We start from the raw sequence: 23,010 nt of genomic DNA, 5'->3' as shown, positions 1-23,010 counted from the left end.
TCCTGAGGAGTAAACATGATTTCTCTTTCCCTCCCACTGGGATGTTCTCAGATGTAAGTCACTGCTCCTACTCTTTGACATATTTTCCACGTAGAAGATATGGAGCCTGGAAATCATGCTGACGGAGTATGCCATTCCCAATTCCCATCAACCAAAGATACTTGGTTAGGTAGGTTTGCCAAGGCAAAATCAAAACAACCTATGCCAGGAATTCCCTGGTGGTCCAGTGGTTAGGACTCTGAGCTTTCACTGCTGAGGGCCTGGGTCCGATCCCTGGTTGGGGAACTAAGAGCCCACTAGCTGTGCAGTGAGGCCAAACAAACAAAAAAACCTATAGTATAATACTCATCTTAGAACAGCAATCTAGTTTTAGCAAAACATCACTGTTCCTAATATTAAATTAATGCAATTTGAATATTATCGAATTTGAAAGTTCAGTTGTAATTGTGTAATAACCTATAAACATAGGAAATTTATATAAAGCTCTAAGGGTACAATATTATTTTACACATTTTACAAATTCTTACTCATCCAACTGCTTTAAACATAACCCATATTGGCATATTTTTAGCCATTTAGAGCCTGCCTGCTTTGCATAATTCGTGAAACTGCACCTAATGTCGGCCAGCCATGGATAAGACAAACTGTGGCCGTAAAAGACCCCAAACCGCTGCTGCCCTTCAACGCTCTCTGAAGGGCAGAGACTCCCACCTTGCTGTTGAGCAACACTGCCTAGACAAGTAGGCCTCTTTTCCAATTTGCCTCTCCACCCCACCCCCTCCCCAGGATTCCCTTGCCTTCTTCCCCTGCTGGGTTAGCCCTTCAGTGAGGGACTTCCCCTGTCCTGCGATCTGTACAGAGGCCGCCCAATGTAGTTTGTTGTACAATAGTGCCATCTAGTGGTCTTATCTTTTTCTTTAAAAAATTTTTTTGGATTGAGGTATAGTTGATGTACAATATTATATGTTTCAGGTCTTGTCTTTTCTTGATCATCCCTCAAATCGTTGAACTCACCACAGAATTGAAACAATATATATATTCTTGCCTCTTCAGTTCTTTAATACCATTTTTTTTTTTTTTCCGGTACGTGGGCCTCTCACTGTTGTGGCCTCTCCCGTTGCGGAGCACAGGCTCCGGACGAGCAGGCTCAGCGGCCATGGCTCACGGGCCCAGCCGCTCCGCGGAGCTGATGTGGGATCTTCCCGGACCGGGGCACAAACCCGTGTCCCCTGCATCGGCAGGCGGACTCTCAACCACTGCGCCACCAGGGAAGCCCTAATACCATTTATTGAATGCTGGTTAGATCATTACTAACGGCATTGAATCATCATGCCACCCATGAATATTGGCTTCCAATGACATCCTCAAAGGTTATTACAATAACTGCAAATACAAGTCTTACGCAGAATATTCAGGAAAATATTAACAGTAATAGGTTTTCTGGTCATGTTAAATTTACCATTTGGAATGTTAATAGTCTAATCATTGAATCACATATTTTACAACCACAACTGCTCTTAAACTGCTGTCTTAGTCCATTCAGGCTGCTAGACAAAACACTATAGCCTGGGTAGCTTATAAAGAACAGAAGTTTATTTCTTACAGTTCTGGATGCTGGGAGGTTCAACATCAAGGCACCAGCATGTTGGAATTCTGGTGAGGGCCCTCTCCCTGGTTCATAGACAGGGCCTTCTTGCGGTGCCCTCACATGGAAAGGAGCTAAGGAGCTCTGTGCGATCTCTTTTGTAAGAACACTAATCCCATTCATGAGAGCACCTACCAAAAGCCCTGCCTCCTAATACCATCACATCAGGATTAGGATTTCAACATACGAATTTTGAAGGGGACACAAACATTGAGACCACAGCAACTGCTATAATCTTTGCGTTCCTGGAATGTGATGTCTTTCAATGTCGGTTATCCTTCACCCTTCCATACCACCACCACCAATGGGGAGGATAAGCAATGGGTCCATGCTAAGAGTAAGAAGAGCAGTTCAATTCACCCAAGAAACGAATGTCCCCTTCCAGCGCAGCTTAAGACTGACCCAGGACAGCATGGCGTCACTGCATCAGTGGGCATCTATCAGAAAGCCTGTTGAAAGCCCTCAGAGGAGAGAGGTGTGGCCACCCCCAGAGAACTGCCTGACATGTTATGCGGGGAAGAGTGACCACCCTCAAGGCCAAGAGTGGGGAATGCACAAGATAAAGGATATTTGCTGCCACCTCTCTTGTCGTTGGGTATTGTAGCCCATAAGCAGCACTGCAGTAGGAACACAGAAGAGCAAGAGCTGACACAGGGGCCCACACATGCAGCCCACCCCAAGGGTTGACAGCAGACCCACAGTAGCCCAGAGCCTTGAATTCAAACCTGTGCCTAAGATGAATGAGTTTCCCTGAATCAGTCAGCATCATTCTGATGGCCCAGTGTCATGTGATCCTGTGGGGAAAACCCACGCTGGCCGCCCTCCTAGAAATGAGGTCCAGCCATAGGGTCCTGGCACAACCCTACAGGTGTGCATTCTGGAGCTCTTTAGGGCACCTGGTCAGCCCACACACTGAGTAAATGCTCAGAGAGCACCCCAAATGGGACAAACAGAGCACAGGGCCCATAGAGATCACAATCTACTCTCGGAGCACCCCATCTGACAGTCCTATTTGACCTAGCCACACCCAGGCAACAGTAGATGACTTTAAAAATGTAGAGGAAGGGGGGACTTCCCTGGTGGTCCAGTGGGTAAGACTCCACGCTCCCAATTGGAGGGGCCCAGGTTCGATCCCTGGTCAGGGAACTAGATCCCACATGCATACCACAACTAAGAGTTTGCATGCCGCAACTAAGAGTTCAAATGCCGCAACAAGGAGTTCACATGCTGCAACTAAGAAGTCCACATGCCACAACTAAGACCCGGTGCAGCCAAAATAAATAAATAAATAAAAGGATAAAAATAAACCGATAAAAAAAATGTAGAGGAAAGAACTCCAAAGTGCAGGACCCTCTGAACACCCTGGGCACATGCCCTGGGGTGGGACTTTGTTTTCCTTGGTCTAATGGTGGTGCTGGGCATGTATTTAAGTGCATGGCCAGAGAGTTGCACATACCATTTCACAATGGCCAGAGGTTGGTCACATGGCCAAACACACCTGCTGAAAAAACTGAAAATTTAGCAATTTCTATGGAAGCAGGAGAGAATGGAGACTAGGTGATGAGTAACAGTCATTACCATGTCCACTGCACAACAGAATGCAAGATAGACTGGAAACGTGAATATCTAGCTTTCCTATACTCTAGAGTGAAAGACAGCAACAGAGAAAAATGCTGGAAAAGGCCAGAATAGCCCATAAGGCACATCAGTACCTATTAGGAAAGAGTAGCTCCTAAAGAGATACAATCCAATAGGTGCGTGACATGGCAAATGGAACAAGGGCAGGATTTCAACCCCCATCTGTCCCTTAGACCAGTTCCTCTTTGCACGATTATCACAACCACAAAGGATAGACTTGGAAATGGCTCTAGATTCAGCCACCGTTAATGTCACATACTCCCCCCCCTTGTCAACTACTTGGTGCTTTTTCAACACATTTCTCCATATTTATACAATACATTAAAATAAGAAAAACATATAGCAGGTATGATCTCTATCTCCTCCACACACTGAGAAAGGCTGTAACTCTCTGGGCCACAGCTCGGCAAATATTCCCAAGGAGAAGGTCTGGGGGATGTGAGATTCATGTTATGTGTCTCATCTCTCTCAAAAATCATCACATTGCACGGTGGCTAATGAATATCTACAAACTGTTGTTCAGTGTTTTGTTTTGTTTTGTTTTAAGTGTGGTCCACTTTGAAATTTTTAAAAATCCAAAAACCCACCTCTTCTCAAGATGTAGAAAAACTGAAGAAGGGACTTCCTTGGTGGCGCAGTGGTTAAGAATCCACCTGCCAATGCAGAGGACACGGGTTTGAGCCCTGGTCCGGGAAGATCCCACATGCCGCGGAGCAACTAAGCCCGTGCGCCACAACTACTGAGCCTGCATGCCACAACTACTGAAGCCTGTGTGCCTAGAGCCCGTGCTCCACAACAAGAGAAGCCACCGCAATGAGAAGCCAGTGCACCGCAACGAAGAGCAGCCCCTACTCGCCGCAACTAGAGAAAGCCTGCATGCAGCAATGAAGACCCAACACAGCCATAAATAAATAAATAAATAAATAAAATTTTTTAAAAACCTGAAGAATATGGCCCCACCCTTACAACAAAAAATAGCCAGACTGGGACCTCCCTGGCAGTCCAGAGATTAAGACTGCAGGAGGCTCGGGTTCAGTCCCTGGTCAGGGACCTAAAATCCCACATGCTGCATGGCACAACCGAAAAAAAAAAAAAATAGCCAGATAATCTGAAATTTTTCCTTGAACACATCAGAGGGCTGAAGTCTCACAGCAAACAACTTACCTAAAATCTAAGGAAAGACAGACACTCTCAAGGTCATTCCTTATATTCACCTCCTTTGGGGACAGTCCACCTTCCTGATCAATCCTGCTATGGAGAAGCTCACCACTGCAGAGTTGGAAATAACATTGAGTCAACTGGAGGGAAAACAAAAAATACAAATACAAAAGAACAATAACAAAACAACCAGCATATAAATTCATTGTAAATAGAATAAGTCTGTCTTGGGAATTCCCCAGCAGTCCAGTGCTTAAGACTCTGCCCTTCCAATGCAGGGGGCGTGGGTTCGATCCCTGGTCGGGGAACTAAGATCCCACATGCCGCATGGCACGGCCAAAAAATTTAAAAAGTAATAAGGCTGTCTTTAAGAAAACAGACAAAAGAGGCTGTAGTAAGAAAGTCAGAGTCAAAGTGCTAAGCTTCAAAAAGTCTTAAGGCTAGATAGGATCAAAGAAAGGGGACGAGATGGGGAGAGGGCATCTGGGGGAGCAAAAAAAGCACAAGCTCAGAGGAAGAAACTGAAACACTGTGTGTTGCAGTGAGTGGAGATGACTGGCTGGAGCAGAGTCTGGGGAGGGCAGGAGGTACAGCTGGATTGGGATAATCAGGCCAAAAAGGGGAGGGCCTGCTAACCTGCACTAGGGGGACACACAGAACAAGATTACATTTAAAAGTTTCTCTCCAGGATGAATTCTCCAATGACGAATAAAATTTGAGTTCTGAATGAAGACTTTCCCACATTTCTCACATTCACAGGGTTTCTCTCTAACATGAAGCCTTCAGTGCTGCTTCAATCCTGAACTCTTGTTGAAGCCTTTCCCACACTCTGCATTTGTAGGGCTTCACCCAAGGGTGGATCCATTGATCTTGGGGTTTTCTTTTTCTTTTTTATTTCCTTTTCTTCTTTTCTTTTGGATCCATTGATATTGACTTAAGCTGACTTTTTGCTTGAAGGCCTTGCTGTAGTCCTTGCATCTAAAAGGTTTGTCTCTGGCTTCTGCACAGGCCCAGCGGCCATGACCCACGGGCCCAGCCGCTCCGCGGCATGTGGGACCCTCCCGGACTGGGGCAAGAACCCGCGCCCCCTGCATCAGCAGGTGGACTCCCAACCACTGCGCCACCAGGGAAGCCTGACCTCTATTTTTTATAGGAATTTTCTCATTATTTACTCCCTCCTTTGCTGAATCTCTCTTATTTTTCTTCATTCCATCCCTTATGAGACTTCCTGAAGGCCTCTCTATCTTGCTCTTTGATTCACAGGTAACTTGAAAACCAGATCCCTGGGGAAGGTCTCTTAATGTTCCTCTGAGGCCAAGCCACGTGATTCACTTTTCTCAGAAATGTCTTATTTTGAGGCCTAAAAGTGCAAATTCAGCCCTGATTTCACAACCTGAGAAAAAATAATAAATGCAAATATTAGAGAGGGAACTAGATCATCAAAGATACGACTGTATGCTGTAAATACACAGCTTTTGTATGTTTACAAATTGGTTTCACAGAGCATAGGGAATGAAGAAAGACAAGGAAAAGCCCTGGGACCCAAAAGGGAAAGGGGCTACATCTGGTCTCACGGCCAAAGATGCAAAAGAAGACGGGATAATTATGGTTGGTCAAAGAGAGTAACATTGTTGAAAATGGAAATCTGATCATGGGAATGGCCTCAGAAGACCAAAACAGAATGAAAAGTGAAGAGGATATTGGGTTGGGCGGGCTGGTGAGACTCCTCTTCATCAATTGAATGTCAAACAAAAAATTAAATCAAATAACTTAGATATTCCAACTTAGGGGTATGTGAGGAATGCTATCACAAAGCTTGCAAATTACCTGAAAACATAAGCAATATAAAAGATTAGAGAAAACCACACTGGGCCAGGAGAACGCAGATCAAACTTGCACCCACACTGACTAACTAACCATAACTGCAAGGTAACATTTTGCCATCATGATTCAGCCCTAGGCCATGACAAAATTTCAGACTGGATGGCTTAACAGAAATTAATTTTCTTATGGTATAGGTGGCTGGAAGTCCAAGATCAAGGTGCCAGCTGGTTGGTATCCTCTGAGGCCTCTCTCCTTGGCTTGCAGATGGCCAACCTCTTGCTGCCACTTCACACGGTCATCCCCCTATGCATGTGCACCCCTGGTGTCTGTGTCCTAATCTCCTCTTCTCATATGGACACCAGTCTGACTGGATTAGCGACCACCCTAACAGCCTCATTTTAACTTAATTACGTCTCTGAAGATCCTGTCTCCAAATACAGTCACATGCTAAGGTACTGGAGGTTAGGGCTTTAACATATAAAGTTGGGGGGGGGGACACAATTCAGTCCACCTGCCATATGCTGAACCCGTCCCGCGCCTAAGCACCAAAGCCTCACCACCTCCCTATGGACACGGTCCAAGCATGTTCCCTCCTCCTCAGCCCCAGCATTTGCTATTCCCTCTGCCTGAAATGCTGCCCCTAAATATCAGCACATCTTGCTCCCTACTTTGGTCTCTTGTTCACATGTCCCCTCATCAGAGTCTGTCCCTGATCACTCTATCTATCCCTTTCTATACCCCTTCCCTGCTTTATTATCCTTCATAGCATTTATCATTACTTGCCATAAAAATTTACACATTGTGGGGTTCATCCGTGTTTAACATACACCCAGGATTTTTAGAAATCATGTATGGTAAGGCCACAGACAAAGAGACAACTGCCTTGGAAAGAAGTACTTACAGTTCCTGAAAAGAGGGGGCATACCACACCACGCAGGGGGCCCATGGGGAAGCACCATGGGGTCAGTCAGGAGGCAGAGGAGGGGGCAGAAAGCACAGGCAAAAGCCTCTTACTTGAGCGGTGGGAGGTTGTTAGGTGGGGATGTTCTCCTGCTGGGCAGGAAGCAAAACACAGATGTTGGGGTCGGTGGTTGGAAGGTTTGTAATATGATTTTTGCACACCCAAAGGGGAAATACAATCAACTTCAGCTGTTAGTTTGACCATATGATCAATGGATGCCAAATCATCAATTACAACATTTCTAAATGTTGGTTAGAATATCCCACATTTTTGGCGTTACGCCAATATATTCAAATGTTGGTTAATAAGAGAATAAGAGAATGAGTTTCCATATGACTAGTTTATGCCTGTCCTCATGTACACCCATGTCCTAAGGGTAATTCTTGCTGCTACCACTCGGGTTCCAGGCTTCATCCTGTCCTCTCAGGCCAGGTGTACCTCTTCTCTGTACCTACCTTGTCTTATCTGAAACCTCTCAGAGGCTCCTTTTGGTGAATATAGATGGATGCATCTTTACCTCGGACACAGTTTCCATGAAGTGCCTGCACTGGCTTACCTCAAAACTCAAGTGGACAGAGGTCAAAGGGAACAAAGCTCACCTGAGGCTTGGTTTTAAGGGACACAACCTGTCATCATCTAGCTTCTTATGGAGAAAAGTATGATTCTCAGTAGCTTAAGGCAGAGAACGATACATCAGCAAGATGGACTAACCACAACTCCCATAAAGAACCTCTCCCCCAGGTTCTGTTTTAACATTTAACATTGTTTGTACTGGCAGCATGATTCTCTGCTCACAAGAGGAAGAGAACAGGCACATCTCAGAACGCTGAGACAACACAGAGATAATTCCAGTAAGGAGCCTGAGAAAACTGTAGGTTCCATGAATCCAGATTCATAATCACAGGATCACAGGAAAGCATCCAGGAGAGGAAGTTGGGGGAGATAATGGATACAAGATTTATAAGCCAAGAAGAAATGTGGAGCCCCCAAACTGTAAATAGAGATCCCTAGAGACTACACACCAGAGATAGGAAAATGTTTATTAAATATGCAGGCATCATATTAGAGCAAGACTGAATCCATAGCCTATGCTTTTCAACACCACTGCATCTCTCTGTAGTATGACTGCCGATTAAAGCTCGATTATCAAAAACCTCAATTCAAGATCCCCTTATCTGTCCCACAGGACAAGGAAAGACTACTGATGTGATCTTGCCCTTTTAAGTACTTTATTCTTGTGTACTCAATGCTACCTAGCTTATGTAGAGTATTAATGTATTTCTATTAATACGACCCAGTAAAATTATACTCATAAAGTGACAGAACTGAATGAAACAATTTGCCCACTAAACAAACAAACAAAATGTACATATGGTGTGTTGAAAAACATAGCTCCCAATATAAAACCAATCTAGAAAGAGTGACAATATATTGAAGTTCCTAGCCACTCTTGGCTAAGTTCTCCACATATGTGTGGTGTGCCTTTAGTTTATCCAGTGGCCCAGTACTAATACTAGTCTGATGTTTCCCTGCCTCCCCAGCACCATTACCTCATGCTCCTTGTCATGTGTTGACACTGGCTTAAGGATCACATTTTTAATTTAAATTAATTTTATAGGAGCGTAAACAAACTATGTGATGCATTCAAATGGCAGATATAACTATTGTGACTTATCAGTGTTCCCTCCATGCAAATGGCTTACTGAGAGTTGACTGTGTCTGGCTTCATGTGATAAGAATAGACTGATGCTATTCAGTCTGTTCAGTTCCCTCCATGCTCCTGGCAATGTGTGAGCAATGTGTTGTTTCCTAGCATGTAATTGCTTTTAATAGAAGGCAGCAAAAGTAACTACTCTTTGACATGTGATGTTATTAAGATATTTGTAGTTTTCTTTGAAAAGAGAAGCTGGTGTGATTAGGTACCTTTTGTTCCATTAACAGCAATAATAAAGATGCTATCACTCCTCAAAAAAAAAAAAAAAAAAAATGCAGGCAAACACTGGAAGACCTTGAAAAAGTCCTTAACTCTCAACCTCTGTTTTTTTCCTATATAGAAATAAGATGGTTGGACTAGACAACTTCAAATGCCCTTTTCAGCAATAAAGTCATGAGTCAAAGGAACAAAACTGAAAGAAGACTTACAGATGGTTTAACAATAAATTTTGATGACTCCCTTCTACTATTTTTTTCCTAGGACATATCAATGGACTTTAAGATTCTTCATTAATTTTATCGCTCTGGCAAGGGTGGGGAGAAGGTAAGTTGGAAAGAAAAAAGAATGGTAGTCATGTTAAAATTACATTCCAAGTTATAAGGCATGTCCCAAATATTACAGTTATTATAACAGTAACCTACTTCCAAATCCCACTCTGTGTCAGCTACTTAGTTCATCACTGGAAAACAGGGATCATGCTGTGGATTGATTCTGCGAGGTACACTCATTAAAGACAATGCCTACAACACAACAGCTGCCACTGGTTAGACCATAGATTCCCAACTGCATAAAACTATATGTGCTGGTGGATCTTTACACTTTAAGTGGTTTGTTTTGAGACAAAATGATTTTGCTATTGTCACACCCAGTTCTCTTCCCTCTGCTCATACATCATGTATGAACAGCAAGTCAAAAATCTCACAACCCAATTTCAGGTCTGCAGTTTCCCCAAGTTCATGGCATTCTGACTCTAAAGACTTCCAGGGGGACTTCCCTGGTGGTCCAGTGGCTAAGACTCCGCACTCCCACTGCAGGGGGCCCAGGTTCGATCCCTGGTCAGGGAACTAGATCCCACATGCTGCAACTAAAAGATCCCACATGCTGCAAATAAAGATCCCCCGTGCCACAACTAAGACCTGGCACGGCTAAACAAATAAATAAATAAATAGATTTAAATAAAAATTAAAAAAAAAAAAAAAAGACTTCCAGGAAGGTGAGGGAAGCAAGGCACGTGGGTCATGGGAAAAGTTGTCAGATGATGCTAGACACCACATCTTTGTGGGTAGAAAGACTCTATTAAGGACAAAGAGTAGTTAAAAGCATGAACTGAAGGGCACAAAGGAAAACACAACACAAATTTTCACACGTAAAGCTCATTTCACAGAGCTTCTATCCAATATTAACACAAGTAGCGATTTCTTGCAAATAGAGTAAATAGGTACTCCTTGGACGTGGATGTTCTATTGCTCTTTGTACCTATTTGTCTGATACAGTAGATATGATCAACAGACTTCCACATGTGGCTGCCTTATACAAGATTTTCTTAACAGTAGCACTAATGGCATTTGGGGCCAGATAATTCTTTGTCGTGGGAGACTTCCCTGTGAATTTTAGTATATTTAGTTGCATCCCTGGCCTCTAGATGCCCACTAGATGTCAGTAGCAGCCCTATCCCCAATTGTGACAACAAAAAATGTTCTAAACATTGCCAAATGTCTTCTAGGAGAAAGGCGCAAAATCACTGCCAGTTGAGAACCACTGACCTATACTGATATATTCACACATTCCTTGAAAGAGCAAGATATGGTTGAGAATGAGAAGCAGAGAAGTATGGGTGCGGTTCAGACTTAAGTGGGAGATTGAGGAGCGAGAGCATAAAATCATAGATTATACCCAGTCACTGACAGAGTTTTGAATACTCACCTAAGGAACTTGGGTTTTGTTTTATAGACAAGAGAGAATCATTAAAGGAATTTCAGAAAGAGGGTGATACGATTTGATTTTCATTTTAAGGAAATTTTATTGATCTAAGAATGAGAGAGGACTGAAAAGACAACAGCTATCCCAAAACTCTGACGTGGTAACTATGGAAAATAGAGCAGAGGATGTGGAAAGGAAATGGTCAACCTGCTGCATCTGTGAAATGGAATCATTAAAACGTAGTCTATTTATAAGGGTGCAGGATAGAGAGGAACTGAAGATTTCCATGAGGTTCCTGGGCTGAACAAGTGGGCAGGTGGCGGAGAAAACAGGGGTTAGTGTGTACCTGTGGGTAAGGATAATAAGTTCATTTTTGTACATGTGGCTCCCAGATGTAATTTATTTTTAGTTATTTTTTTTGGCCATACCACGCAGCTTGTGGGATCTTAGTTCCCTGACCAGGGATTGAACCCAGGCCCTCGGCAGGGACAGAAAGGAGTCCTAACCACTGGACTGCCAGGGAAGTCCCCCAGATATAGTTTAATCCAAATGTGTAAATAATCCTGTCACCTGGTGACACTGTATAGAGTTAGAAGAGGGACAAGGTTGGATCCCTAGGTGACTACTTATCTTTAGAGGGTGGACAGAAATGGAGGAAACTCAAAGGAGGCAGGAACTAACAGGTCAGGAACATCAGGAGAAAGTGGTGACCCGAGAGCCAAGAGGACATTGCAAGGGGTGTAAATTATCAACAGGGATACATACTGTAGATAATGAAGCCCGGGAAGCCAGGCGCTGGTAGTAACCTCAGTTCAAGGAGTTTGGTGGGAGCAGAGGTCAGTTGCTACGGGCTGAGGAGCTAGTGGACAGACAGAAGAAAAATAGAGAGTAGCTGTCATGAATCCGAACTAGTCTTTCAGAACAACTCCCACTCTGCAGGGCAACAGCCTCCAGCCCCACCTGCAGGTGGAGCCGGCATTAAGGCTCTCTGGATGGACCATGCCCACCTCTTATGTTTGCCCTGAGTTGATTTTCAGTTTCCATATTAACATCACCATGTGCGGCTTCCCTCAGGTATATCTGTCACCTTTTCAGAATACTTTCGCTTTATACATCCTGGGGGTTCTCTTTGTTTTGAATCTTATTTGCCACCAGTTTCCAGCATATATCACTCCCCTCTTTTTCTTGTTTCCTCTTCACCCAGGCTTGTATTTTTCAAAGGAACATCAGGGAATCTGATCTGCCACCCGCAAGGCAGAAATAGTAAGGGAGCTTAGCCCCATTTGCCTGAATACCCTTTGAGCCTCCCAGGAAAATAATAAAATAAATTTGGGGCCTGGTAGTTAGATCCCTTGCACTCAGAGTTAATATTTTCTCAAAGAGAAGGGGTCAGAGTGAAAAGCCTATGTCGAGTTTTCTACCCGGTGCTCTTGTGGGAAGAGAAATCTGTAGTATAAGACACAACCCAAGACACCAGCTGATTGTCTGCCAGACAAATAAATGTACTGTTTGGCTTCTTCTTTCACAGCAGTTCTTTCTCATTTCTTTTGATATTATCAACAGAATAAAGTTTCTGTTGTATACTTGACAATGAATAAGTTTTTATCGACTATTAGGGGGTACAATACAGTGGAAATCAGAAGACATCGGGTTTCCAGCTGCATTCACGCTAAGCACACTTTAGCCTGGACTACGTATGCTGGAAATGGGGGTAGAGGCTGAACAATTCAGTTGCTTAACTCCAATATCTATATCACTTCCACCAGACAAATACAGTCCTTCTTTCGCAGAAAAAAAATGGTTAAAGCCAGTTCTTTTTGTTTTCTCTTTCTGCTAAAGTAAGGAAGCAATTTTCCACTCATAAAGTAATTTACGTCTCAATCACTGGGCAGAGGAATTGTCTTTCAACATCAGAGAATCTTCTCTAGGTCTAAACTCTGTCCCTCTCAATAGGTATTGGAACATTGTCCTACCTCTGAACTTTTCAGTTATGTGAGCCTATAAACAACTTTTATTAAACTAGTTAGATTTGGGTTTTCTGTCATTTGCAAATTAATTATACTGATCCTGGCTTATATTTGAAAGCACTGTTTTCTTGTATAGCACCTTAATATCATATTTTCTCTTAGTGGTCACACAAGCTCCTCATTTGTATTTCATCTAAGTTGCTTGGAGGTTAAGTGTCTAAATAGGTACCTTTCATGCCCTAACCTTAACTTCGTGAATCCCACCGGACTAATGTTTGTCATACCATAACATACCTTCCAAATTTGATGAAAATATACTCTCAGTTCCTGATTCTCCAGTGGATAATTTCCAATCTCTTTGAGGTATCTTCCAGGCTCCCCTACCTTAACTATGTGAATTTTGGATTTGCCACGTCACCAATGTTTCGAGTCACATCACGTGGAATGCCCAGGATTTTTTCATATCTGCTAGAGACGCTGTCTTACTGGACATCCATTTCCACGTGCTATTTCTTAATCCTCCTAGAACACCTAGCTTTTGCCATGTTTTGCTAATTCTCTCATGGTGATACTTCTAAAATTTGTCTTGCCATTCCACCACTCTGCCTACAAACATTTCCATCTTTGAAAGAGGATTCCTAGGGTTGATCAACTTCCATGATCCTCTTCTGTAAGTCTAAACTGTTTCTTCTCTTTCATAGTTCCATTTCCATGGGTTCTTATTCTTATTCATTCTCTCTCTCTCTCCCATTTTAAAATACTGAACTCATCTAACATATATGTCACCTTCACTCTGGGAGCTTTTGAATATTTAGGATTTTAATGATCACCTCCTTACATTCCCAATTGGAAAGTCAACCCTATTTCAACTGCTGCCTGCATAATGTTGCCACTGGTAGTGTAGTGTTGCCAATCTCTCACTGATGCTCTTTCTTAGCATTTCTCCTTGGTGTTTCCCCCTGTCCAATTCCCTAAATAGATTTGGTATTCCATGAGACTGCATCCTGGGCCCTCATATTTTGCTGTACTGTCTCTGGGGGCAGTACTGTCCAATAGACCTTTCTGCATTAATGAAAATGTTCTACGCCTACACCATCCAATAAGGTAGCCAACTACCACATATAGTTACTGTGTGCTTGGAATCTGGCCAGTGTGGCTAAGGACATACATTTTAAATTTAATTTTAATACCCACACGTGGCTAGTGGCTACTGTATTGAATAGTGCAGCTCTAGGAGATTACATTCATTTCTTCCCATGGCTTTAAATACCTTCTGTTCGTTTGACCACTCTCAAATGTACAGCTCCAGGTATCACTAACCCAGAGTTCCAGCCCATATATAAAACCACCTACTTGAAATTTCTAATTGTACATCTCACACTTATCGCAAATGTTAATCCAAAGTAGAGTTCTAGACTTTTCCATCTCCAAACCTATTCCCATTCCAGTCTTATTCATTCCAGGAAATGGCACCACTGTCTAACTCAGCTGCTCAAGTCAGAAGCCAGAAAGCTATCCCTGATTCCTCCCTGCCCATTATCCTTGCATCTAATCCATTGGCAGCAGCTCACTGATTTTATTTCCAAAATATATCTTAAATCCACCTTCTCTTCATTTCCATTACCACCGCCCTCTCCAGGCCACCGTCATCTCCAACTTGGACGGCTAGCAGTCTCCAACATGACCTCTACTTTCACTTTTGTCCCCTTACAACCCATTTTCTATTAGCAGCCAGAGTGCTCATCATCATCTTATAGTAAGAATCAAACACGTCATTCCTCCACTGAATACTCTTCAATGACTTCTTTTCACTTAGGGTGGAATTGAATGATCTGGCCCATCGATCTGTATAATCCCAACTGGTACCACACAGGCCCTGTTCGTTTTGCTAAAATCTGTTTTCTTGAACGTCCCAAACTCTTCACACATCAGGGAGTCTGCACAGCTGTTCCCTCTGCCTGCTGTTCTTCCTTTTCTTGGTACTAGAGGCTCTTTCTCATCCTGAGTCATACCTTTAATGTTACCTCTTAGGATAGGCCTCCTGTGAGCATCTATAGAAAGAGGGCCCCACTTTCTGTACCTTGTTCATTCCCTTCAGAGCACTTAGCAATCTTTAATAATCTTGTTCACTTGATTTTTTTTTTGGTTGGTCCCTTTAATCTTCACTAGATTAATGTTCCAGGAAGGCAGGGAGCAGGTCTGACTTATCATTCCTTTACAGCACCTGGCACAGTGCTTTGCATACAAGCAGGTGCTCAGTAATATTTGTGTAATAAACAACTTCCTCAAAACACGTGTTCACATCACTCATTTCCATTTCCTGGGTCTGTGCAGTATAAAATAAAATTTTTCCTGCTTATTAGAGGTACTCTAGCTGGACTACACCAGACCAAGTTCTCCTTACTACATGGCCTTTGGCTTCAGCAGTCAGAAACTCCAGAGTTATCAGTATGTTTGTACTTTTCAGGAAGCAGAAGTTTGGTCCAAGCAGGCCTCTGGCTTCTCTTCCTTGCTCCTTTATCAACAATTATACTCACTGGCTGGGAGCTTATAAAGTGGGATGCCTAAATAGCAATGGGGCAAACTGCAGTCTGGAAAATGGCTCGAAAGGTGGAGAGTCTGGAATGGACGTTTCATCTGTTTTGGCCAGTGTTCTTCTTCTCTGAACAGGGCCTTTGGTTCTCTGACTCTTTAAGATGGTTCATACCATTCATTAATATCCTGCATTTCTTCATAGTTAATATTTTAACAGCCTGTATCCTCTTTTTAAAAATATTTTATTTTACAGACTTGATTTCAGTCTGTAATCAAGTTAATTTTGGAATTCTTCACCTTCCCCTTACTTGCTGCGTAGAATCTATGTGTGCCTAACATTTATGTTTGATCCTGGACCTATGCAGGGCACTTGTGACCCTGACACCAAGATACTGGATTATATTGCCACTGCTAACTGATTGAGGACACCCAATAGAGCATGAAGTGACCACTTCTCCCTCCTTTGGTGATAGCCCCACAGCTTACTTCGGGATGTAGGTATTATGGTGATGAGACGGGGACAGACTAGGAGAGAATTTAGGATAGTGGTGCAATGAGAGGGGTTGTAGCTCTACAAATTTTTATGAAAAAAAATTCCCACTTGGTTTACATTGTCCCAGTCCCAGAGTACTCTCTTATAACACAAGGGCAATCACGTCTCCCAAGACTGCACAACCCAGACTATCTCCACTGCTTTCCTTAAGTTACCTTGGTGACCTAAAGGAGGCCCACAACTTCTGAGGAAGAGAAGGTCCTGGAGTTGGCAAAGTAATAGCAATATCACTATATCAAATATGGTTTTAAGTGGGGTAGACTTATGGAAAGTAGTATTAATAAATACTTGTGTGGGCATGTACCCAGAAAGACACAGAAACAATGCATTGTCTCTGAGAAGGACTGGGAGACAGGAGTGACAAGGAAATTTACTTTTCACTGAACACCTTTTGGAACTATTTCAATTTTTTTTTTATCATGAGTATGTTATAGCTAGTCAAAAATAAATACGTTTCAAAAATGGAAAAACAAAGAAATGCAGTGTTGGTCCTCAAAGAGTCACTTAGCCTGACTAACAGGCATGAGACTATTAGAAAAAATATAAGACAGCACATAATTAAATACCAACTTGGGTGGTACTGACTACAATTAGAAAACGAAGAGAGGTCTGTTCACCTGAAGGAGCTGAGTCTTAGATGAGGAAAGGAGACTTTTAGCCCAGGGAAATTTGAGCAAATAAAAACAGGCAGAAGCAGAAATGTCTACAGATAAAGAACAATAGATTCGGGAGTCAGACAGGCCTGGTTCCAATCTTGACTCTAAACTTTACTACCTGAGTGAACTTGAATGAGTTTATAACCTCTTTCAACCTCAGATTTCTCATTTGTAAAATGAGGGTAAGAGTACCTACCTTATAGGATTAAGAAAAGTTAAGGAATGTATGTAAAATGGTTAGCACAGTACCTGACATAGAGTAGGTGCTCAACTAAATGTTGCCTAGTATGAGTATGGCTGAACAGAGAGACCAGTCTTGCTGGAGGACAGGGTATCCACTCAGGAGAAGGGGCAAGACAATACTGGCTATTACAGTTACAGCAAACTGTGGGCAGTCATCTCATCTTGTGGCTGGGGTTCCTGTAGCATAAGAATTATAAACAAGTATCACCATTATGCATTCTCTAATGTTCAAGAAAGTGAAAAGTCTGACAGTTATAGGGTTTCTCTCTAGCATGGCGCCTCTGGTGCATAATCAAAACAAATTCTGACTGAAGGCCTTCCCACAGTCATTACATTTAAAGGGTCTTTCCCCAGTATGGATTCTCCGATGACGAGTAAGGTGTGCCTTGCAAATGAAGCTTTTCCCACAGTCAATACATTCATGAGGCTTCTCTCCAGTGTGGACCCATTGGTGCTGCGCAAGATCCAAGTTCCACATGAAGCCTTTCCCACAGTCCTTACATTCATAAGCTTTCTCCCCGGTGTGGATCCTCTGATGTCGAAGAAGGACTGGGTTCTGAGTAAAACTCTTCCCACATTCCTTACATGTATATGGTTTCTCCCTGGTGTGGATTCACTGATGTTGTGTACTGCTTGTGTTCTGACTAAAGCCCTTCCCACATTCCTTACATTCAAAGGGTTTCTCTCCTGGTGTGAATTCTCTGGTGCCCAATCAGGTTTGACTTCCAAACGAAGGCTTTAGCACATTCTTGACATATGTAGGGTTTCACCCCAGCGTGAATCCTCTGACGTACAATGCAGTGTGATCTGAAACTGAAAGTCTTCCCACATTCCTTACAACCACAGGCTTTCTTCCCAATATGAATTCTCTGATGTTGATCAAAGTCTTCATTTTGATCAAAACACTTGCCACATTCTTCACATATATAGAATACCTGCTCATGTAGACTTTTCTGAGGCACGAGGTGGGTATAAACATCAGCATCTTTCAAATGCTCTTCTACTGAGATCATCTCATCCTTGACAATCACTTCTATAATGTCACATGTAGTGTTCTCCACACTTTCCCTATTGGGGTAGGCAGGCCATCTCATTAACCTGCTTTTCTCCTCTTCACAGGTTTTTCCAAACCAGAATTCCTGGGAACCACAGCACTGGGGTCCACCTGATAGCACCATGTGGTCCTGTGCCTCCTCAAAAGTATCCTCCTTCAGAATAAAACCTTCTTTCTCGCTCTTGGACACAGACTCTGAAAGAAGAAACCAGAGCTGTAAATGTCATCATTACCCATGACAGAGTGACTGAGGTCACCAAGTGTTATTAATATGTCCATTTTTCTCCAAGTGCCACCCCTGTGTCTAAGTGGCCCTGACCTAGCTGAAAACGGCGAAACAGAGCTAACACACAGAAAGCAACCAAAATCAAAAGGCAGAAATTAGGCAGACAGTCCCTGAGGGCTGAGGGCTCTGATTTCCAGCACCAGAGCAAGCATGGGGCCGGCAGGTGGGGAGTTGGGGGTGGGGGATGCTCTTGGGAAATAGTTGAATTGAATTCTAAGGGCGATAAGTCAAAATTCCTTCTAGGTAGTTCAGTTTATAACATGAGAAGAACTAGCCAGGATTCAGAGCAGAGAACCTGTTCAGAAATAAAGAATATCTGTGGTATACCTGGGGACCCTGAGCTTATGACACACGGTGGGGAGCACAAAGAAGACTCTCTCATACTTTTCAACACTGAATGGAAATAAAGTCTTCTCATTCAATCCAAACACCAGGTCCACCATGAAAAGTGCTTCCCTGAATTACTTTAGGCAGTGTTGGCCAAAGTGTCTCTTTGTTCCATAGTGTCTTATTCAAATCTCTGTTACAGCATCACATTTTGTTATAATTATACATTTTTGTATAATGTCTCATCAGACTGTGAGCCTTTCCGGGATAGGAGCCATATATTACTTGATTTCTGATCCCTAGCAATGAACACAGTGAGAAAAATACAGCATTTACCTTTAACATATTGATTGACCACTGCAGCCAGATAGGTAAGCCCTCTGTTCAGTTTGAGCCTAAGATGAAAGATCCATCCAGATTTAATTACCTGCACTTGTCCAAATAAAAGCTGGAAGTTCAGAGTTTACATTTCCTCTGATTAATTAGTTGATTTGGGGATGTTTAGAGGGTCTTTTATTTAGAACATAAATGGCATGGAATTTTAACATTTTACAAAGGAAAGACAGGAGAAAAATGTGTGACTGGGAAAAAAGTGCTCATTTCCCTCCCACTTACCGGTACAAATTAGGCTTCGACCCTCTCCTTGCAGTTTCGGTTTCAATGGCTCTTCTACCTGCTCAAGATGGGAGATCCCAGCAGGCTTTAGAAATGGATATCCTGCCAGGATCAAGATATAAATAAGGCTGACTCAGCTGGAGGAGTGGGGCCCATTAGGAAAGGAGCTGAGACAGAAGTGGTAGGGGAGAATGAAGGTTGGGGGAAAGACTGGTAAAACAGACGAACTGAAACTTGAGTAATAAGAATATAAAGGATAGGCAATAGAGGTTCAGGGAAGTTGTGATTCCATCAGTTCACCAATATACAAAAACTCATCACTCATTTTAAAATGTCAAGAAGAAACAGGAAAAACTAAGGTCTCTTCTGCACCTGCCCCTAGGAGCTGAAAGCCAATTCACACAGCAAAGTATCAGGATAGGAAAGAACTGCAAGGAGCTGTTCCTGAGGCTATGTTGGGAAAGCACCACCTCTTACTTTCCTTCCTTCCTAGCTATTTATCTACTGCCTTCTCTTTTCACAGAGGATCAACAATGGGTCTCTCTATGGCATCCATAAGAAATGGCCTCATAGCCTCATTCAGCCATTCCCAGAAGTCACTTCTTGCTCTAACGATAAACACCCCTATTTACAAAGGTCCACTCTAATAAGTTCTTCAGACTTAGCTAAGATTGGTCTCTTTGTAACTCCCATCCAAATCCTCCTAAGAACCAGATCAATTCTGCAATTTCCAAATGATGACCTTTCAGTGTGATGAATTGGGAGATTGGGATTGACATATATACACTAATATGTATAAAATGGATAACTAACAAGAACCTGCTGTATAAAAAAATAAATTAAATAAATAAATATATATATGGAGAGGACTTAAAAAAAAATGATGACCTTTCATGCTGCTGAGGCAAAGGACTATGTGCCTCATGAGTACTCTCTTCTTTAAGACTTTGAGTAGGGACATGAGCTCCAAGGAGGGCTGCTGCAAGTCAGGGAGTTAGGGTTTTGCTCAAGGAATAACTTAGCTCTTAGCTTTCTGCCTAAAGCAGAGATGAGAATGCCCTTGAGTGGCAGGGAGAGTAGGTACTGAGATCCTGAGAGAAGGTAGAGGACACTGTAGGTGCCTTCCTACATCCATTCTACCCCTCCCCCACTAGGGAGTAGCCAGGCCCTTTGGGTGGGAGTGATCCCACGTCCAGCTCCTGGTACAGGCCCTCACTGAGCTAAGCCAAACAGGTTATCCCATCCCACTCACTACATGAGAGATCCGTTCAGGGACCAGCAATCCAGGCCAAGTCAATCAGTGCAGAGCTTTTCCCTGGCATAAGACTTTAGATGGTGCAGCAGAGCAATACTTGGGACTGTGATTCACAATGGTTAAAGCCTAAGGAAGGCCTGCTCTGTTCCTCCCCATCGGTGTGAAGAAGCACAGTCCTGGCTGCAACTACCAATCACCTTACAACCACGAGAGGAGCCAGACTGTAGACAAAACCAACATACGAGGAGACAGAGAAGAGCAGAGACTGAAATTCTGATCCAAATGTACCTGCAGCCCATTCTATCTATGGACTTCCCAATTACACAAAACAATAAATTTCTCTTTTTTATTTAAGCCAGTTTGAATTGGGTTGTTACTTGCAATCAACGGTATCCTAACATGGAAAGACTTCCAGACACAGCAAGGAACTGTGTGAATGGGGAAGTTGAGGGCACAGCTCAAGGCACCTGTGCCCACAAAAAAGCCTCTGTGGGAAGAAGATGAAATGGAACCGGGGGGCAATAAGAGGACACAGTTCTCAGTAGGAAATTAGGAGCAGGGAAGCCCTGTGTTGGGTCTAAACAAATGCCAGGGCTTTCCCACCAGAAATCCCTGAGGAACAGGAAGTATCTGGCTCAGGGTTATTTAGACTTCTTGATTTCTAATGATAAAAATGGCCATGATAGGGCTTCCCTGGTGGCGCAGTGGTTGAGAGTCCGCCTGCTGATGCAGGGGACACGGGTTCGTGCCCCGGTCCAGGAAGATCCCACATGCCGCGGAGCGGCTGGGCCCGTGAGCCATGGCTGCTGAGCCTGCGTGTCCAGAGCCTGTGCTCTGCAGCGGGAGAGGTCACAACAGTGAGAGGCCTGCATACCGCAAAAAAAAAAAAAAAAAAAAAAAAATGGCCATGATACCCCAAAGGGCAGTCCAAATCTTCTGCTGGAAGATTAGAAGCAGGCCAGGAAAGTAGAAAAGCCACCTCAGATCAGAAAGGAAACAGAAAAGTCAGGGAGTAAAGATACATAACGGCCCTGAAAAGAACAGTGGAGGTGGGGAAGAGGAAAAACAGGTGCATGAAGATGGCACACAGAAGAGCCCAGATAAATACAGCAAGGACTCAAGAAGATGGAAAACCATGGGACCACAGAGGAAAACAAGGAACCCCACTGGTGTCTACGGCACTAGGTTAAGAGAACACACACCCATGACAATTTAAAGATTAAGACAAGGGAACTGGTCAGATGACTAGCACATGTATCCTCACCCACCTGAGGAGATGCCCCTCGGGCCCTCTCCATCCAGAGCTCCCTGAGGAGCCAAGCTCCATGGTGCTTCGTTCCAGCTGGAAAATCAGAGCCAGCTTGGGAAATGGAAATGCTGCTTGACAGGAAGGAAATGGGACAGGCGGGTGAGTAGGGTGACACAGAGCAATCCCAGGGCTCCTCCCAGGCCTGTGTCTTCAGGGGCGGGAGGGGAAAGAAGGGAAATTACTAGGGAGAACAAGAAAAAGAAGTCTGGGGAAAGGGACAGGAGACCCAGGGGAGTGGGGCCTGGAGGCTCACAAAGGTCAGGAAACAGAGAAGAAGGGGTGCTCAATAACAGCGTGAGTGAGCAAACAGATGACTTCACTCTTTGAGGAACTGAGCCTTCTTGTGCTCTCCCTCTCCGAGAGCTCTCAAGTTCAGACGTCTGCATGAGGATGGTTGGTATTGGGCTGGGTCTCCCAAACTGAGGTGGTGGGATCTGAGGGCTCAGAGGGGCACCAGGAATCTTCTCTCCTCCCACTGTATCCACAGCACATGAGTCAGGAGAACAGAAGCTCTCAGCTGGGGGTAAGGAAGTCCTATGTGAGGCCTGAATTGATACCAGGACTTCCTACTTCCCAGCAACCACTAAGGTTGGGTCATTAAGAATACAAGAGCCTGAAGTTGCCACTCAACTGAGGTTATCAAAGACTCCTGAGCCTTTGAGGAAGAAGGAGCCAAGAAATTCCAAAGGGTAGAGGCAGAGTCCAAAGGGAAAGACCCTTACGCAAGGAAGCCACAGCCCCATAATCCTCCAGCATCACATCCCTGTACGGGGCCCGCTGAGCAGGGGTCAGGCCAGTCCATACATTCTCAGAGAAGTAGATGGCTACATGCTCGAAGGTCACTGACTCCTGAAACAACATGTGTTTAAATGCTCTAGACAATCCCAGGACCAGGCCTGGAGTCTGGGTAGACCCAGGCACCAAGAAGTACTGGAGGGGATGCCCACTGAGTTTCTGAATGTCTAAGGGAACTCTCAACAGATTTTTGCCCCCTACTTACAAAGATATAAGGGATCAGCTACCAATCTTCTCATGTCTCTTCATTTTTACTTCAGCAAACATCCTCTCATCTTTTTCATGAGTCTCTGCAAGTTTTCCCTTTTCATTCCCATAGGTGCTCTAAGTGCCATCCTTTCTCCACAGTGCATCCTCCTTCAGAGGTCACCAACCCTTGATAACAAGAGCAACTGACATTTATTGAGCCTGTGCCAAGCACTTTACATATATTACTCTGGGCACGCCTCACAGACTGTGAGAAGGACATTAGACCCATTTTACAGAAGGGAAACAGACTCAGAGATTAACATCCCCCGAGTTAAAGAGCTGAGACAGAACTCAGGCCTGTGGGAC

At 43.7% G+C, this 23,010-nt stretch overlaps 1 protein-coding gene and 1 non-coding gene across 2 annotated transcripts; one reads left to right on the top strand and one right to left on the bottom strand.

Annotated features, from left to right (window-relative positions):
* Window positions 1–9,931: 9,931 nt before the first annotated feature.
* Window positions 9,932–10,004, top strand: TRNAG-CCC (transfer RNA glycine (anticodon CCC)). The gene has a single exon. It is a non-coding gene; the product is annotated as a tRNA-Gly (tRNA).
* A 7,031-nt stretch (window positions 10,005–17,035) lies between these two features.
* ZNF662 (zinc finger protein 662) lies at window positions 17,036–22,416 on the bottom strand. The gene is given in 7 exon segments (XM_007445699.1): window positions 17,036–17,115; window positions 17,118–17,502; window positions 17,504–18,063; window positions 19,097–19,198; window positions 21,620–21,687; window positions 21,689–21,731; window positions 22,383–22,416. Coding segments are annotated over 7 exon segments (1,272 nt in total).
* Between the last annotated feature and the right edge of the window lie 594 nt (window positions 22,417–23,010).

This window comes from Lipotes vexillifer, unplaced genomic scaffold, assembly GCF_000442215.2.
Source record: "Lipotes vexillifer unplaced genomic scaffold, Lipotes_vexillifer_v1.1 scaffold1136, whole genome shotgun sequence".
NCBI classification, from domain to species: domain Eukaryota; kingdom Metazoa; phylum Chordata; class Mammalia; order Artiodactyla; family Lipotidae; genus Lipotes; species Lipotes vexillifer.
This window is presented reverse-complemented; position numbering and strand designations above follow the sequence as displayed.